Raw genomic sequence first — 19,368 nt, forward strand, 5'->3', positions numbered from 1 at the left:
ACCCTCAGGCAGGGACCCCCTCAGCCTCTGAGACATCCTGGAGACAATCCAGGGAGGAGCCAGGGCAGGGACTTTTTTGGGTTCCTCCCCCCACCCCCCCACCCCCCGTGTATGTGAAGATGAGCCTTTTATCACCTAACCTAACAGGGCAGAGAGACCAAAGGATCAAAAATATGAGGGGACAGGGAAAGAGATAAGGTATTCTGGAGGCGACACCAATAAAACAGGGAAGAGCCCTCTAGGCTGTGGTGATGAAATTTTCAGTCTCACAGCCTCCTCCAGTAGCTAAGGGGAGCCAGTACAGCCTGTAGTAATAAAGTCTAACGCTCATGACTGCAGAATGTGTAGTGAGCCAGGGAATGTACTTAACTGTGCTGCACCACTTTATGTTTGGTCCCCAGCTGGGACTCTCCATTCAACCAGACTAGAAACATTCCGTCCCCACAGGGTTCAGTACCTCAACATTTTGCCAGCTTCTCACCCAAAAGCATCCCTGACAAACACCTGCAGAAACAAAGAGCAGAGCATTGCAAATAAATGCTGTATAGCCCTATTCCCTCCTCTGAGACTGCCTTAGAGGTAAGCTAAGGCTTGCACAAAAAAAGACATCTTTCCCCAACACACCATGATCATAGCAATTCCTTTTCCAAAGGCCAATTCTTTCAGCTCAGGTCTTCTCAAGATACACTTGGATACACTCAGACTCAAAATTGTGCTTCATTCTTTCCAGATCTGTAAATAAATGCATTAACAACAATTTCAAAATCAGTCAGTAAAGATTTGAACTCCAGGCTGGGGCTTCCATCCCCTGGGTTTCTGCAGAGTAAAAGACCTCTGGGCAAGGATCCATACAGCACTGAGCACACTGCCACTTCTACCTCCTCTAGGAGCTCTAGGCCCTACTCTGGTTTGATGACAGTAACACTAGAGCAACAGAAGATTATATCCCAGCACTATAAAATAACTCTTCGTGATATAAATATGTTGATAATCCTCAAAGCCTATCTACAGTCTTTTTTCTTTATCTTCCATCAACAGCAGGACTAACAAAGCCTGGTTCCTTGTGTTCTCTGTGCCCTCTTGTGCAATACCTTCCCATGCCCTCACACCCCCCTCCAGACCCCACCAAAATGTTTTGCCCCTTCTCTGCCTCTACCCTCCCACCAGGAAACTACACATGGTGTGACTGGTCAGGGGCCATGTGAATGGTGCTTTCGGTGGTTGGCAGATGTCAGACTTTGATGAAACTCTGAAGTCCTCTATTCAGCTAATGGTTTTCAAAATCCTTAAAGACTGAAGCTGCTGAAACTTCTATCTCTCTGGGAAATTCAGCTGAAGGTGACAGACAGTTCAAAACTTTTGGCAGAAAGGGGAATGGCTGGGCGGACATGGCATGACTACATGAACCTTAACTCTTTAGGAAACCAGATATTAAAAACATACTGCCTTTCCAGAAAAGGCTATGAGAATATTCCTCCAAGAAGATTACTTTTTTAAAAATTTGGTGCAATCCCGCTGTAGGAGACAGGACATACAAAGGGAAAGGAGAGGTCCTCTGGCATAATAATGACCACAGCTGGTGCCTAACAGGTATGAGGAGTTGGAGAAGGTGTATCCAATGCAGGATGGCACTTGGGTCATTGTCAACTGGCCCCCCAATCCCTGCAAGCTGCGAGTAGCCAACATGCCTTGAAGCAGCTCTGCAACATCTTTAACTATGTGGGGGTGAATAACCACGCCGCCCCCTCTCCTGGCTCTGCCGTGGGCACAGATGAGTGCAGTTGGGAAGTTCAGCCTGAAATTACCGATGACTTATTCTGTCAGATTGTTCATAAACCAAAGCCATGCAGAGCCTCATTTCCCATGCAAAGGGAACTCCCAGGGATTAGGAAACTCTCCTGACAGGGAGAGGAAAAGGGACATCGACTCTGAGATCTCCAGATACCAGCCTGCTCCAGTTTGCACCCCTTCACTCATGGCAGTTGGGTGGAGGGTGCCTCAGACTCCTTTGTCTTCAGGGAGAGGATCCTGTAAGTGCACCTCCTTTAAAAACAATTTTGAGTGGATTAGTGAATATTAGTTTACCCAGGCGTGGTGATTAAACTAAGCCTGCATCAGTATTGCCTCCAGAGGCACCTAGAGGAAAGCTTATTACTTCAGTTTTCTCCTCTTCCATAAATTTCAGAGCAACCTCAGGAGAAATTAACACAAAAATACCTTCTCCTTACTTCGTCCTCTGTAGGGAAATACTTGGATTTCTGAGAGGTTTTTTGGCAAGATCTGCAAATAGATTCATTGCCGACCACAGTCAGACCTTTCTGTTGAAAAGCAAAAAACTAAAGACGGAAGGACAGAAACTCAGGTGGGTCAGCTGGCACAGCACGCCTCAGGTCAGAAACACCAAGCCCTACCGCACTTCAGGATAATCTCAGAAACCTTCGTCCAGGGAAGCATCTTCACAGCACTTCAGGTGTTTCACTCTTGCTTTTTTTTTTAGTTAATCACCTGCTTTTTGATTTCTTCCCTTGCTCCCAAGGATGCTGAACAATCCTATTTCCCCTCAGATTCAATGGAAATGGGCGTACCCCATCTTCTTATGGGTAATGACACAGCTAAATCTAAATGCCCAGCTGCATATGAAATACATGTCTGATAAAGAATGAGAGACTAATGAAAACAGCATGACTCTGAGCGAGCACAAATCTTACATAGTGTTGCCATCTTGGATTTTAAACCAAGATGTCAATTAAAGATTTGAACGAGGTCAACTGCAGTGACCCAACTAAACAAGACGCAGTTAATAGTAGGCTGACCTCTCCTACCTTTCTTCCCCCAAAATTCCTCTTCTGTGTACACTTACTGCTCCTGGGGCAAAAAAGAAACACAGATTAGCACTAATTAGGTCTTACTTAACATGGTTGTTTTAAATAGTTAACTCCTCTCTTTCCTGCTGTCTTTTTAATCTGTGCACCACGCTCTGTTTATGGTTGATAGTGAAGGATTTGAATGCTTTTAACATCCTCTTTTAGCAGGTCTTTTGCTCCTTCCTCACACAGAATGCTGTTTAAAGGAAGCCCAGTTATCTATAGGAGGAACCGTATGGTTAACTCACACGCAAGGAATACTCTTGAAGAAAGTCCTGATCCTGAAGGGCATCCTGTGGGATAGATTATAAGAGTAAATTGAACAGAGAGTCCTTATTGTTTGGCAGGGATGAGACAGTAGTGGCACACGGAGGACAAAACCCGGCAACAGCCCTTCAGCTGATGTAAATGCTGCCGGGATGGCAGGTGAGGTAGTGTCTGGGGACTGAAGGTGTTGCTGGGTATAGGATAAATGCAATGCAAAGGGGAACGTCTAGCACAGTGCTGATCACCAGGGCTATGTAACTACCCAGAGAACCAGAAAGATCATTTTCACAGCAGCTTTACGGATTAGGATACTTTCAGAGGATTTTAGGGTTGTCACTCTGTGCCCATTGTCATGATTCTTGGGTTTTCACCCTCCATCACAAAAAAATTCTCTGCCTCCCTGTTTAGGCTTCATTTTTGTTTTGAAAACAGAACTTGGGTAAGTGGACCAACCTCACTTTCACCTCAGAATATTTTAGCACGATCCCACAGATCAGAGGGAATCTCAGTGGAGGGAAATTTCAGTCCAGAATTTAAAAGCATTTACTTTGCTCCCGCCGCTTGTCATCTATTTTCTCTCCTCCTGGTGTGTATTTTTCTGCCCTGCTGGCTGTGGTGCTGCATACTAATAGAGCAATACTTGGCCCATCCCCATAGGAAGTAGCGTTCAGGTTTATTGGGGAATGGAGGAGCGAGAAGGAATTTCAGCACATCCAATAACTCTCCTACTGATGGGATGCCTTCAGGTAACAGCAGATAATTTGATTCCAGCCATTTCCTATTGTTACACCACTGCTGAAAGAGCACGACCTCCAAAAAAACGCATCCAACATCCTCTCCCTGATTATATACATTCTGCAGAAGCTTACAAAACTATGACGTTTATATGTTTCTTAAAAGTACTTGAAGAAGGAGGCCTGTCTTGCTAAATCCCCTCCCCTCGTGATTCAGACTGAACCTGCAGGTTCTGTTTCTTGCTGCGAACACACAGGTGAGAAAGGCTGGGCTGATCCTCCAATACAGATAGGAAGAGATTTCCCTCGGGTTGGAGGAGGAGTGGCAGGAGGCTTTTATTTTCATTCTTCACGAGACTATTATCAGCTCCTTAGCTGCACTTGTTTGGGATTGCCGTGCATGCTTGGTGAGAGAAGCCCTTTGCCCCAGGATCGTTTCCTTTCATTCCTCAGGCCACTGCGAAGGTGACAAAGAAGCCGACGCTCACATTCGGCGGAGTGAGCAAAGGAACGTATTTGGGGTCCTAGGTCAGAAAACTAACTACAAGTGGGTAAACCCCAGATCAGAAGTAGGTAAGCACTGTTTATTGTCAGTTATCCTTGCCTCCATCTCTCGGGGTGGGGTGTCTTTCTCCGCCGGCTGCCAGCCTGCCGGGCGGAGCGGCAGCCCCACCGGAGCGGCACTGCCGCCCTCTCTCGGCCCTGCGCGCCGCAGAGCCCCTGCAAGCCCCCCGCGTCTGCCGCGCACGGGCAGGCACTGACAAACAAGGGGGAAAAAACAGGCAAGAAAGGGCAAAAAAGACCAAAACAGGAAAAAGGGGGAAAAGGAAAAAAGGGGGGACGGTAAAAAAGAGAAAAAAGGAAAAAAAGGGGGGAAGGGAAAAAAGGGAAAAAAGGGAAAAAGGGGGGAAGGGAAAAAAGGGAAAAAAGGGAAAAAGGGGGGGAAGGGAAAAAAGGGAAAAAGGGGGGAAGGGAAAAAAGGGAAAAAGGGTGGAAGGGAAAAAAGGGAAAAAGGGGGGAAGGGAAAAAAGGGAAAAAAGGGAAAAAGGGGGGAAGGGAAAAAAGGGAAAAAAGGGAAAAAGGGGGGAAGGGAAAAAAGGGAAAAAGGGGGGAAGGGAAAAAAGGGAAAAAGGGGGGAAGGGAAAAAAGGGAAAAAAAGGGGGAAGGGAAAAAAGGGAAAAAAGGGAAAAAGGGGGGAAGGGAAAAAAGGGAAAAAGGGGGGAAGGGAAAAAAGGGAAAAAAGGGGGGAAGGGAAAAAAGGGAAAAAAGGGGGGAAGGGAAAAAAGGGAAAAAAAGGGGGGAAGGGAAAAAAGGGAAAAAAAGGGGGGAAGGGAAAAAAGGGAAAAAAGGGAAAAAGGGAAAAAGGGGGGAAGGGAAAAAAGGGAAAAAGGGAAAAAGGGGGGAAGGGAAAAAAGGGATAAAGGGGGGAAGGGAAAAAAGGGAAAAAGGGGGGAAGGAGGGAAAGAAGAGGGGGAAAGAAGAAAGATGAAAGAAAGGAAAAAGGAAACTAAAAGAAAAAGAAAGAGAGAGTGTTCTTCACTGAGGGGGTGGTCAAGCACTGGAACACACTCCCAGGGAAGCTGTCATGGCTCCAAGCCTGTTGGTGTTCAGTAAGTTTTTCTACGATGTTCTTAGGTACATGGTTTCACTTTTAGATGGCCCTTTGTGGAGTCAGGAGTTGGACTCGATCCTCGTGGGTCCCTTCGAACTCAGGATATGATACAATTCTACATATTAGTACTAAAACTCAATTTATGTAGTTATAATACTTGCAGGAGACGATCTCAAAATACTGTGCAAATACTAACGTTTAATGAAATGATAGAAGGGAAACAGACATTTGTCCTACCATAATTTTTCTCATTAGCTACTTCATTTTTAAAAGAGCTTAAAATGAAAACAAGGACAGACTATATTAGCTACCAGCAATAAAACAGTATCAGACCCACCAATTCTTCCTTCTGGGGTGGGGAACATGTTAGGACATGCACAGTATAAGATAGCAATGTAGAAAACAGACAGGGAAGGGGTACAGAAAACATTATCTCTGTTTCACAGGTTCAGAAGAGAGGCACAAATTGGCTAAAAGGAACACCCAGAGCTGCTTGTGCACTGGACTGAGCTGCGGATATGGCACTAAAACATAAGCTTTCAATCTGTTCCACCCTGGCATTTCAAGGAAGCCAGAGAGGAGATGTGTGCAGATGTCTCTGTGCTGTTATTGATGCATTATTTTGCCATTTTTACTTGTAGCGATTCTGGAAGAACAAAGACATTCCTCCTTCTGTCATAACTGCCTGGAGGTTCTCCTGACCTTTCTTTCCCCTCCCATTTTTCCAGGTGATTAAACTGTGCAGTCAGAAAGCATGACTATAATGCCAAGAAGCCAGCAATTTTAACACCACAGAAGGATAACTGTGTAATACTTCAGGCCATATTAGTTTCAGCATGGACTGACCCTCAGCCAGGGATGACAGAGCGCCAACAACTCCCAGCACAATGACTGACAGAACTGGGACATGGCAAATTGCACTTTCGAAGCCTGCAGCAGAACAAGAGCTAGGGGATACGCTTTGCATTAAAAGCAGCTATGTACTATATTCTTAGAACAAGGATAAAGTAGGACAGCCCATGACTACCTCTCTTCTAAACCATTTCACTTGAAACATTTTCCATCCTCCTCTCATTCTTCTCTGCTAGCCTGTAAAAGACAGGTGTCTGTACTACTACTGTAACATTACTTATATTCTTACACTGTACTACAGATTTGTACTAAATGAAAGAAACTTTGCTACCTGCAAATGTCACATTAATTCAAAGAGCAGCTTAGAGTGTGACGTCTACTGATGGGTGAGAAAAAAGACTCCTTTTCCTCCCCTCAACTCAACGCTGCAACTGAGCCTCAGTACGGTACTGCTGTATTGGAGGTCTCTGTGTTGTACCTTTAAAGTCTAGGGCACAATCAAGGGACCCAAGCATACAAGATTTTGACACTCTCCCGCCCCAAATCTTTGCTCACACCTCCACTAACTGGGTGGTTTGTAACATTCCCAGCCTGCACGTGCCTGATACTGCCCCAGGGTGAGCAATTGGGAGGCCACAAGTAAGACCCTGCATGGTAAAGAACCTAGGGTTAGCCAAAAGTAAACATCTAGCACAGGGGAAATTTAGGTTGTCCCATGGGTTTTCCACCTGGGCAGAGGGCAACTCTGGTTCCATTTCTGTATTTTTGCTAATTACTATTTAGCTCCAGAAGAAGACTAAAAAACTAGTGGCTCCTGTTCCCATAGGTCCCAGGATCTTTGCGCTCTCTTCTCTGCTGCAGTGTGGCTTCCACAGGCAATATTCTGCCCCACTCCTCGTGGGATATAGAATCATGGAATCATAGAATGATTTGGGTTGGAAGGGACCTTTTGAGGTCATCTAGTCCAACCCCCCCTGCAGTGAGCAGGGACATCTTCAGCTAGATCAGGTTGCTCAGAGCCCCATCCAACCTGGCCTTGAATGTTTCCAGTGATCGGACACCTACAACCTCTCTGGGCAACCTGTTTCAGTGTTTCACCACCCTCATTGTAAAAATTTTTTTCCTTATATCCAGTTTAAATCTAAACTTCTTTAGTTTAAAACCATGACCCCTTGTCCTGTCACTATAGGCCCTGGTAAAGACTTTCTCTGTCTTATAAGCTCCCTTTAAGTACCAGAAGGCTGCAATAAGGTCTCCCCACAGCCTTCTCTTCTCCAGGCTGAACAACCCCAACTCTCTCAGCCTGTCCTCGAAGGAGAGGTGCTCCAGCCCTCAGATCATTTTTGTGACCTTCCCCTGGACCCGCTCCAACAGTTCCGTGTTCTTCCTGTGCCGAGGGCTCCAGAGGCGGACGCAGCACTGCAGGTGGGGTCTCACCAGAGCGGAGCAGAGGGGCAGAATCACCTCCCTTGACCTGCTGGCCACGCTGCTTTTTATGCAGCCCAGGATACAGTTATCCCATGGCCTGAGGCACAGAGCCCTCTCCTGGGAAGGGAGCTTCAATGCATTCAGAGTAGGAACTGAAAGGAGCCCAACATCTCTCATTTTCCAGGACTTCTGGTAACCAACTCCTATTACAAAGGCAGTACACTTATACGTCCCCCTTGTTGCCACCCAGCTTCCACCAGGCACTGTAGATGTGATGGCAATGCTTGGAATAGAGGGCCTGCATCTTCACTCTGGGAAATGAGGACTTGCTAACCCAAACTCTCTTCTTCTGTCGTTACTATAATGTATTTGAGTTCTGGAGCCACCATTAAACTCTTAAGTTGTTGAATCCCAGTGACCCAGGCTGTGTACTGTAAAACTAGTTTCCTGTTCCTGTGCCTCGTTAAAAAAATCAGTACTCATTTCAGCTCATGCCGACAGGCTGATACCATAAGTAATATTAAACAAACATTTTCATTTTCAGCATGTGCTTTGAATAGAGTAGCCTTAATTTAAGAATTATTTTAACAGTTCATTTCCTAAAAATAACTTTGTAAGTAATTCTTTCCAAACGTTACATCTGTACGCAAGCTGACTCACAGCATGAAGTTTTGCTGAAGCCACGGCATGGCCGCAGTGAATTAAATGCAAAAGTAATCTCAATTTACATGGAGACAACCCTCAGCGGAAAAAAACCACCCAAACCTGCATAGGAAAGAAAAATAGGAAAGAAAACTTGCAGGATTTTCTAACAATCAGCCTAAAAGCACAGGCAGTCTGGAGAAAGGCTATTAATGTCTCTAATTCTTGAACTGCTCTAGAAAATTCTATTAGGAGGGATGGCATTTTCTATTCAATTACATAGGGCAATTTGAAATATATAAAGGTAATTACAAAACTTCTGTTGGATTTTGCTTACACCATGGTCAAAAGAGACTACGATTTAACCGAGACTAGAATTTCAGGCATGATTTTACATGTTTTTAGTGTTGCTCCCTGCAGATCCATCCTGTACTGATCAGGTTATTTATGGATTGAGTACCTGGAAACAAGAGAGGTTACAATATGAGATATGTTCAAAAACATGGAATTAATTTTATAACTTTTGCTAAGAGAATTAATAACACACAGCACAATTGGCCCAACATCTATAGATCTGCTTGTAATTGCTACTTTCAACTACGACGACTTTCCATGTACTATTACACATGTTTCCATTGGTTCATGACAACGGAAACATCACCCTGGCTCAATACTGTTAAGTGCCACTTTCAGAAAACAAGCTTTGAAGTGACCAATGAAATGGAGCAATTATGTAGTTTATTATTTGCTTCATGCAGTTTGAGAGATTTGTTATAAATTTCTTTAAGCACTACAAAATGGGAGGTGCTGTGCATAAGATCCAAGTTAATTTAAACCTCCTTTGCCATAATTACATTACACAGTTTACAAAATTTTGATATAATCCATGGTATGGATGTCCCAAACTAAAATCTTAAATAGTCACTATATAAAATATAACTTTAAAATGAGTTACACACTGTAAGAATCATACTATATCAATAAACATCTATCACTAAAGAGTAAGTTGGTAAATTATTTTCTTTTACACCTTTCCTGCCTCTCCCTTCCATCACAATGCTAAGCCTCTGTTAGCTGTGCCTGCACTAACTGAGCCAGGAGACTGAATGCAGGAGAAGGAATCAAGACTGGCATGGCAATAAAGGCACCAGATGCCCCTGATGCCTCTTCCCCACTTCAGTCCTCAGGCACCACAGCAGAACCAGGAATTCTCATGACCCCAAGGTTTCCTAGTAAAGGCAGATTTGAAGAGGCACAGTCACCTCCCTAAGTGATAAAATAAAATGTCGACACATTCTATTGTCTAACACGCCTGTAAGATCAGAATTACATGGTGTTAATGTTAAGCTACCTTATTCTGGTCATGCAGTCCTTTGGACAGATCACAGAATCATGGAATCACAGACTGGTGGGGGTTGGAAGGGGCCTCTGGAGATCATCTTGTCCAACCCCCCTGCTTGAGCAGGGACACCTACAGTGGGATGCACAGGACCATGTCCAGGCAGGTTTTGAACGTCTCCAGGGGAGGAGCCTCCACAACCTCTCTGGGCAGCCTGTGCCGCTGCTCTGTCACCCTCACAGGAAAGAAGTTTTTTCTCATATTCAGGTGGAACTGTCTGTGTACCAACTTCTGCCCATTGCCCCTTGTCCTGTTGTTGGGCACCGCTGAAAAAAGTCTGGCCCATCATCCTGACACCCACCCTTTAGATATTTGTAAGTATTGATGAGATCCCCGCTCAGTCTTCTCCAGGCTGAACGAACCTGTCTCTCAGCCTTTCCTCATAAGGGAGATGTTCCAGCCCCCTGATGATCTTTGTAGCTCTCTGCTGGGCTTGCTTGAGCAGTTCCCTGTCCTTCTTAAACTGGGGGTCCAATCTGGACGCAGTACTGCAGATGTGGCCTCACTAGGGGGGAGTACAGGGGGAGGATATCCTGTTGGCCACACTCCTTTTAATGCACCCCAGGATACTGTTGGCCTTCTTGGACACAAGGGCACACTGCTGGCTCGTGGTCAACTTGCTGTCCACCAGCACTCCCAGGTCCTTCTCAGCAGAGCTGCTTTCCAGCAGATGTGCCCCCAGCCTGTACTGCTGCATGGGGTTGTTCCTCCCCAGGTGCAGGACCTTACACTTGCTTTTGTTGAATTTCATCGGGTTCCCCTTGGCCCAGCCCTCCAGCCTGTCCAGCTGTCCAGGTCTTGTCGGATGGCAGCACAGCCTTCTGCTGTATCAGCCACTCCTCCCAGCTTGGTATCATCAGCAAACTTGCTAAGGTTACACTCTATCCCTTCGTCCAGGTCATTGATGAATATATTGAACAGGACTGGACCCAGCACAGACCCCTGGGGAACACCGCTAGTTAAGGGCCTCCAACCAGACTCTGCCCCATTGATCACAATGCTCTGAGCTGTTCTTGAGCCAGTTCTCAATCTACCTCACTGTCCTCTTATCCAACCCACATTTCCTTGCTTGTCTGTGAGGATGTTATGGGAGACAGTGTCGAACACCGTACTGAAGTCAAGGTAAACAATATCCACCACTCTCCCTTCATCTACCCAGCCAGTCAAGCCATCACAGAAGAGTATTAGGTTGATCACGCATGATCTTCCCTTGGTGAATCCATGTTGACTACTTCTGACAACCTTCTTTACATGCCTGGAGGTGACCCCCAGGACAAAGTGTTCCGTCACCTTTCTGGGGATGGAGGTGAGGCTGACGGGCCTATAGTTTCCCAGGTCCTCCTTCTTGCCCTTTTTGAAGACTGGAGTGACGTTGGTTACCCTCCAGTCCTTGGGCACCTCTCCTGTCCTCCATGACCTTTCAAAGATGATGGAGAGTGGCTCGGCAAGAACCTCCACCAGCTCCCTCAGCACTCATGGCTGCATCCCATCGGGGCCCATGGATTTGTAAGGATCCAGTGTGCCTAAATGATTTCTAACCCAATCCTCCTCAACCAAGGGGATGTCTTCCTTCCTCCAGATTTTCTCTCTCACCTCTGGGGGCTGGGATGCCTGCGGGCCAGCCTTAGCAGTGAAGACTGAAGCGAAGGCAGTATTCAGTAACTCTGCCTTCTCTGCATCCTGCATCACCAGGGCACCCACCTGGTTCGGCAGTGGGCCCACAGTTGCCCCAGTCTTTTACTACTGATGTATTTGAAGAAGCCCTTGTTATCCTTGACATCCCTTGTCAGATTTAGTTCCAAGTGGGCCTTGGCCTTCCTCATTGCAGCTCTGCATACCCTGACAACATTCCTATATTCCTCCCAAGTGGCCAGTCCCTTTTCCCACATACTGTGAAACTCCTCTGTCCATCTGAGTTTCTCTAGAAGCTCTTGGGTGATCCACGTGGGTCTCCTGGCTACTCTGCTTGACTTCTTCCTCACAGAGATACGCCGATCTTTAGCTTAGAGGAAGTGAAACTTGAATATTGACCAGGTCTCTTGGACCATGCTACCTTCCTGAGCCCTAACCCCTGGCATTCCTCCAAGCAGGTCTTTGAAGAGGCCAAAGTTAGCTCTCCTGAATTCCAGGGTTGTAATCCTACCTGTCACCTTGCTTTACCCCGCAGGACCCTGAACTCCACCATCTCATGGTCACTGCAGCCAAGGCTACCCCCAATCCTCACATCCTCAACCAGCCCTTCCTTGTTCGTTAGTATAAGGTCCAGCAGGACATCTTACTTTGTTGGCTCCTCCACCATCTGCATCAAAAATTTGTCCTCGATGCTCTGCAGGAACCTGCTGGATTGTGCATGGCTTGCCGTGTTGCTCTTCCAGGAAATATCAGGATGGTTGAAGTCCCCCATGAAAACCAGGGCCTGCGACTGCAAGGCTGTAGGGGAATAGACAGGGATCGGCGACCGGAATATTACGGGATGTGACGGAAAGATAGACTCCTCCCCATAGGAGTGGCAGGAACAGGAACCGCAAGAGCTATATAAGCGTGTGACGCAGCCAAATAGACGGACATTTTGCATCCATCATATTGATGTCTGTGCATCACTGTCCCCACGGTGGGTAGAGCCCTGTGTCCCGGAGGTATGCGGCCCAAGATAAGTTCTCCCGTAGAAGCGTACAGCTACACAAGGCTACTTCCAGCTGCCTGTAGAAGGCTTCATCAAGTTCACATCAACTCATTCAACTGTTCATTTAGCCTAGCACAAATCTCAATTAATCCACAGAGTAAGTTCCTTTCCAAGAACTGTTTCAATGCAGTGCTAATGAAGGCCTCTAATTTAATCTTCTGCCCCTCCATTTAAATAGTGATTTAAATATAACCTAAAGACAGCACTTGGATAACAGTCCACCGCAAAGAAAACTCTACTGCAAAGAAAACAAGAGGATAAATAAAAATATATAGTCCCTACCCCCTGTATGCACAGAAAGGATAAAAAAAAAACCATGCCAAATAAAGGTTTGTAACAGATTTTAATTGTAGAAAGCAACATTTTAGCATCATTTCACAATACAAAGGTAAGATCGTTTTGGTGTTATACAGACATGGTACATCAACTCAGAATGCAACTGCTAAAGCGTACTGTAATACTTAGTATGAATGGTATGAGATACACTGTTGTAGTTGGCCAATTACTGCTGGTGCCTCTGTGGATACTTTCTTAATTACAGGTCCCCTCTGCTTCGTACATGTCATGCTGACATGTATATTTTGGAATATAAAAACTGAAATGTGTCTGGAAAAAAAATCAAACCCAGGACCAATTTCTCACTTCATAGTAATAGCTCTACCAGATCATTGAAATAAACGGTACCTTGTATGTAAAAAATCTGTCCCATAATTCTACTCCCCTTTACATAGAAAAAAGGAAAATAAATTGCCTTGATATAGAAAATAGTTCCATCTTCTTGCTTCTGCATTCATGAAATCCATTATCAGGTTTCCTTATTCCGATACTGCACTGTAAAATTAACAATTACTTATTGTGGGGCTTTCCTGCCATCTTCAGTGCTAATCTTCCAACCATTAGCAAACTGTATATGGGGAAAAAACACAGAATTAAACAACAATAACAATAACATTTGACCAATTAATTTCCAAATATTTCCCATGTAACTGGTGCATAGAAACAAAAAAGAATACAAAAAGTATGATTCACTCCATCTCAGTTTAATTAAGCAAATGAGAAATCACACATAGGAGGTTAAAAAAAGTATATTGTGCTGTACCTGACACCAGCGATTAGCCCTGCAGGCATGAATTTTCTGGAGTTGTAAAATCTTGTTCCCATGATGGCAGTCAGTGTTCCAGATGTAACTTAAATGAGAGATTACACGGTCCCATCAGCAGAGATGCATGTGTGTGAGAGAGATGCTACAATTCAAAACTAACGGAACAGAGAGAAGTAGTAGCATCAAGTAAAAAGTGAAACAGGGTTATTTCATGTGGTGGGCTAAGAGAGTCATTAAACTGCAAACTTTGGAATGCATCAATATGTGAAGAGTAAATATTCTAAATCAATTTCTAGCAGACAGTGCACTCCATCTGATTCTGCACACACTCAAATTTCTGTGTCAAAACGTGCTTCTTTGGAGACTGGAAATATTCGATACTACACTGCTCTGGAACTGACTCCTTCCCTGTGCGCAGCCAAATCATTCAACCTATGCGTGTAATTTTGTAATTCCCCCACCTCTTGTAAAAAGAAATAGCATTTTCTTGTCTAACTTGTAGTAATGTTGTGAGAACTAATTTACATTTGCAAAAGACTTCAAAAGGGAAATGTGCTATGTAAGTGCTAAGCATTAGCAATCCATTTCAGCCCTGGACCACCTTCCACTAAAACGAGAGCTAAAGCTATCCACCCTGACCACTTGACATAGAGACAAGAGCCAGGTAGTTTCACAGAGCCAGTAAAATAGAAAGGGCAATCCCTGTAACACTGTGTGTCAAAGAAAGACAGAATACCAAGAAAACTATATGGAAAACATACTGATTAAGTCCTAAGCCTTAGCATGCCTCTGCTACCCAGCGGTAACAGCTACACATGAACATGATGTTCCAGCCACTCTCATTTTCTGCCATTGCTTCCGCGTAATGGCTGGCCCTGCAGGACCCAGCTCATCTTCAGTCCTAGCCGTGGCATCCCTCCTCCCTAACACCAACCTAAATATTGTTCTTGACAACTAACAGTCTCCTATCAGTAGATATGTAAAAGATTGGGACCACAGCCTAATACACAAGAAAGAACTACAATACTTCAGTATTCAAATACCTCAAGCTCTAATCAGTAGCCAGGCTTCAAAATACGCGCACCTCGCTATATGTAATTTCCTCTAAGACAGCAGTAGAACACACCTCCAAAAACTTTAAAGCATGAAAAGGAGGAGGGAAACACTCCATATGCTACTGAATTATAGAAATTTATCTCTCTCTCACATTTGGGAAAATGCTTTGTCTCACTCCTGTTAAGCTTGCTGTATTTGCGGTTTATTCCAGTTACTTAGGCTTGACCATGCATGGCTTTTGACCTATCCAGTAGATGTGAAAGTGGGCTGCACTGTAGACAAAGCTGAAGTGGAGAGAAATGCTGGGCCTTCCCCTTTCACTTCTGATTTTCACATTTCAACAAGCTAGATGCTATGTCACTCTGACTTCCACGTATCAAAGAGCTAGATGCTATGTCACCACTTCAGTGACAAATGCTATAGCCAGTGGCACCTCTTCAAGCACTAAGCAGTGACTCTCTGCAGTCATCTTCTCAAAGTCAGGGAGAAGGGAAGCTCCAGTTCTGAGAAGAAGGAAGAAGAAACTGCGTTACACCAAAGCCTGCTTCTCAGTTAAGTCTCCCAAGGCGTGCAACACTTTTGCAATTCCATGTATTTGTCATACATAAAAATAAGCCAATCACAATTTCTGCCATTTCATTTTACATAGCCCCTGCTAGGGGTATGTATAGTCTGCAGAGGAATCACGCTTCCTGAAATGCTCCAGCTTCCTGCAGGATGCTGAAAGTAGGATCCGGCCAAAAAGAGGAGACACAGAGGACAGCCATGCATTTACTAGCACTTCCTTTGCACTAGGATCCTTTGAACACACCAGTATGAGACAGGTGCATGGTGGCAGCCACCAATTCAGCCAAGCCTGGGGACTGAAACAGCTAGTGCTAGAGGAGTGTCGTGTACTGATGCCTTCTACAGATCAGGAGGGGAGAGGAGAGGCTACTACTAACAGATACTGGCCAAAGGATTACACAAAACACCCACTCACAAGCACCTGAGATAGAGCAGCCTAACAAATGTCAGGCATCAGCTTGAGTTACAGGAATTACCTACATTTATTTCTCAGCCCACTTCAATTGCAAGGTACCCTAACTTACTAGTAAATGTGAAAAGTTCAAGTCATGCTATTTTGCAACTGGCACGAGTATTAGGCACACACAGGGTAAAGCAATAGGTGGTAAATGCCTCAATGTGATCGCAACCCTGAACATTATATGGTAAACGGCAGAAAGACAAAAATTGCATATTGGAGATTCATACCATACTATGTACAAGTTTCTAAAACAAAATGCTTATTTGATTTTTTGGGGGGTTGTTGCATTTTTTTTTCCTGAAGGTTGTGAAATAATGGTATTTGGTTTGATTACTTTTTTTAAACCATGTAAGTTTCACTTTATCCTGGCACACTTTTTCTTTCACAACCTGTAGGTTTTTTGATGTTCAGAAGACCAACTCTAATGACAAATAACAGATATTTTTTCTCTTCTGTTGTAGAAGAGGAACAGAAATATAAGTTTGGACTATTACACAAAGTACTTTATTCTTCTTGTGAAAGGGATACAGGAACATAGTGAGAAATCACTGAGCAAGACACACCAAGACAAGTGGTTTTTAATAGGCATTCTCAATACATTCTTTAAAAAAAAAATAAAAAATGCTAACAGTTCACATTCCAGGGAGAGCAGTGGAGTTTGGCCACTAATGGGATTTTAAACGCAAATTTAAAGATTGGATTGAAACTAGGTTTATAATACCATCAGTTCAACTCTCCTGCAGAGACTTTTAGGTACTCATTTTAAATATCCAATTATTTTAGGGTAAGTATAATCCCTTCTAATTAAAATTTTAAATGACTTACCCAGAGAAAGCCAAATGTTATTTGGATTCTGTGAGAGCTGATAGGCACCCAGCCCAGCCAAACTCCCAAAGAAAAGGCCAGCAGCTAGCGACGGGACGCTACCTGAATAAGTAAAAGTTAATGCATTTATTAGAAGCTCAGAAATAAACTTGCTCATCAGCGGCTTTGTTTTGTAAAACACCAACAATAAAAAAAAAAAAAAGACAGGCATTCATTGTTATAAAGCAGATTAAAGATTTTTTTTTGCTTTTCAGGTATTTAGACAATGTTGATCTGCACCAAGAAACATGTTCAAATAGTCTTGCATAAGATACAAATAGCATTAGCATTTAATTCTTTAACAGCAAAGCCATTAATATATTTACGATGGAAAGAATAGCGAGAAAAGCAAAGGAACTGGTGTTTTCTTTGTGCGTACTGCACCATGTTGTTTCAGCACAGTAATATCAGAATTCTTTGAGAGGCAGTAAACGAGATGGATGAAACAGTTAGCATTTAAGATCAGAAAAAGAACACATGGACTGAACTGGGTAGGAGGGCATTCAGGCTAACAAAGAAAAAAGTTACCAAAAAGAGCGGAGTTGAGTAAGAAAGGTCATATCCCTGAAGTACACCTAAGATCTGATCCAAAGGTAACTGCAGACTTTGGAAGAAGGCTCCCTGGACTCACCTAAACTTTGGATCAAGTCCTCAGTATAAATGCTAATCCCAAGCTACCAGAAGATAAAGGATACCACATCCAAATTGTTGATTTATAGATTACATCAAGTAATGAAGTGCCATGACCACTGTGAGCAGTGAATGCCCTCAGTAAGGTTAATGGAGAATTCAGGACTTTATGCTACTGAGTGTGGTTCTTTATATATTCCATTTTTCAGGTCACCTTTAAAGGACTCAAGATTGCAAAGCTAAGCTGATAAATATCGCCCCTCAATGTTACAGGAGGATCACATATTGCTACCAGAAAGTAATCATTTTTCAGTAATCAACAAGGCAGCTGTAACATTGCTTCAGATCCTGCTTTTGGTATAAAAAGCAAGACACAAAGACAATAGAAAGCACCAGATATTCTTGTAATTGTGCAAGGAAAAGCACACTCTAAGTGCCTGCTCTGGACAGAATACAGTTTAACAGCCAATATGCGGTAGCTACAATTTTTTGCACATGTTTGCAAATGGCCATCATATCCTTGAATTTTACTTCAAGGCATTGTTTAAGTGGCTGTGACACATACCTTTACTAGGACAACCACACCACCTCTGGCTCAGGAAGTTCCTGACTTGAAACATTGAGAACTTACTAAATGAGGAGAGAAAATCAATCAATCACTCTTTATTTGCTTCCCAAGGCACCTACTGCTGACCACTGTCTGTGTGGATAAATAGACATGGTTGTAAAAGGACAGACCACCATCTAAGCTCTATAGATGAAAGTCCCATTTTCTTTTGGTTTCTCCAAGTTATTAAGAGAGATACTGTAAATTTTTTTTTCCCCTCCCTACAAGTCACCACACAAGTTCCTGTTCCCCCTTCAAAAATCCTGCAACCTGGATCCCCTTGTCTCAGCACGACCACGTCCACCCATCTGGGACCAGCGGATAAGAGAGACACCTACCATTTCATAATGGCCTCAGAGAAGTACAGATGCAATTAGTTACTCAAGTTCTTAGTATTGTCCCTCCTGCGCTAAACTCCACTCACAGCCCAAAGGATAAATCAAGCCAATAGAAAGCAGATTGGAATACACATTAGCATGTACGTAGTCAAAGATCTTTACTGACTTCAGCAACGCACCTGCATATCACAAACAGTAAGATAGCTTAAGGATTTTCAAAGCTGAAAGTGACAGTACTGCAGCGGGGATGAATCCACAGTCCTGTCTGGAGGAGGGCAAACTCAGAAAAAGGCAGGAAATGAAAGCACTAGGTCAGAGGGTAAGCTTATGATGCAGAGCCCAGAAAAGGAAAAAGCCTAAGGACTGATTTGCATTGTTCAGCTCTACTTGGAGAAAGGATCCTTCTGAAAGCTCTCTGCAGCTTGCAGTATACTGTTACCATCAAACATTAAAATGACAATAAAACTCAAAGAAAAAAAAATGGTGTTTACATCATTTGAAGATACAGGACATTTATAGAATGCTTATATTTAAAATAGCAAGGAAAAAGCCTTTCTGAAGCAAACTTATGTTAGTTCACCCAAAGAGCACAAAGCAGGGGCAGGATACCAGCATCCACGAGAAAGCAAACTGTGGGCTTATCAGCCCAAAGCAACAGCTCAACCCAAAAAGCACCACACCCCAACAGGGGCGAGTTATCAGCACGTGGCGCAGACTGATAAACTTTACATCTGCGTGAACTTCGAGATAGGCTTTCATAAAACACCGCCCAGCCCACACAAAGTTATGGGGGGGGCAAGAAGGGGCAAGCACCTTCCCGCACCCTACCTGCTTTTGCATAGCCAATGAGTCCTCCTGATGCCACCAGGGCGGCGTAGCCAAAGCCGAACCAGTCCATTGCCATGAGGAAAACTGGAAGAGAAATTAGGGTGAGGGTCGGTGTCTCTTTTTTACGGGGAAAAAAAAAATAATAAAATATTTTTTTTTTTGCCGCGGGGAGCTTTTCCACGAGCAAGGCCTGCCTAAAGCCAAAGCCCCAAACCGAGCGCTCGAGATGAAAACCGATTTGGTGGGAACGCAGGCTGCGGGGTCAGCCCCGCCGCCGGGGGCCGGCGCTCACCTGCCCGGCGGCCCCGCTCCGCAGCAGCCCGGGGCGGGGCAGCCTGCGGAAGGGGAAGCAACGCACCGCCCAAAGCTTCCCTTTTCCGCCTGTTCTGAGGGGAGGAACACCCCCTACCCCCGCCAAAAAAAACAAACAAAACA

At 44.3% G+C, this 19,368-nt stretch overlaps 1 protein-coding gene and 1 long non-coding RNA gene across 5 annotated transcripts in view; both read right to left on the reverse strand.

The window, feature by feature from the left end:
- The window catches only part of LOC135311999 (uncharacterized), a 29,283-nt gene extending 17,059 nt beyond the window's left edge, over positions 1–12,224 (reverse strand). For all 3 annotated transcript variants that reach the window (XR_010371608.1, XR_010371607.1, XR_010371606.1), the window contains exons 1-4: positions 12,078–12,224; positions 8,712–8,859; positions 625–3,157; positions 371–504 (exon numbers count right to left, since the gene is read on the reverse strand). This is a non-coding gene — a long non-coding RNA (uncharacterized LOC135311999). The remainder of the gene's footprint in view (positions 1–370; positions 505–624; positions 3,158–8,711; positions 8,860–12,077) is intronic.
- Positions 12,225–12,805: 581 nt separating this feature from the next.
- LOC104039617 (transmembrane protein 14C) lies at positions 12,806–19,342 on the reverse strand. 2 transcript variants are annotated; one of them, XM_064443637.1, is made up of 5 exons: positions 19,226–19,342; positions 18,934–19,017; positions 16,492–16,593; positions 13,581–13,668; positions 12,806–13,385 (listed from the first exon to the last, which is right to left on the reverse strand). In XM_064443637.1, exons 2-5 carry the CDS (start codon positions 19,007–19,009, stop codon positions 13,328–13,330), a joined length of 324 nt encoding a protein of 107 aa, XP_064299707.1. In that variant the 5' UTR covers positions 19,010–19,017; positions 19,226–19,342; the 3' UTR covers positions 12,806–13,327. The 2 variants fall into 2 exon arrangements, with proteins under 2 accessions (XP_064299707.1, XP_064299708.1); XM_064443638.1 differs by lacking the exons at positions 18,934–19,017; positions 19,226–19,342 and adding exons at positions 17,726–17,790; positions 18,106–18,128.
- Between the last annotated feature and the right edge of the window lie 26 nt (positions 19,343–19,368).

This window comes from Phalacrocorax carbo, chromosome 2 (genome assembly GCF_963921805.1).
Source record: "Phalacrocorax carbo chromosome 2, bPhaCar2.1, whole genome shotgun sequence".
NCBI lineage: Eukaryota > Metazoa > Chordata > Aves > Suliformes > Phalacrocoracidae > Phalacrocorax > Phalacrocorax carbo.

Coding starts and splice junctions, on each gene's coding strand:
- LOC104039617 (XM_064443637.1), bottom strand. CDS start 19,009: ATGGCAATGGACTGGTTCGGCTTTGGCTACGCCGCCCTGGTGGCATCA. Junction 16,594..18,933: donor CATTGGCTATGCAAAAGCAG/GTAGGGTGCGGG, acceptor TTACTTATTCAG/GTAGCGTCCCGTCGCTAGCT. Junction 13,669..16,491: donor TAACATTTGGCTTTCTCTGG/GTAAGTCATTTA, acceptor CTCTCATTTAAG/TTACATCTGGAACACTGACT.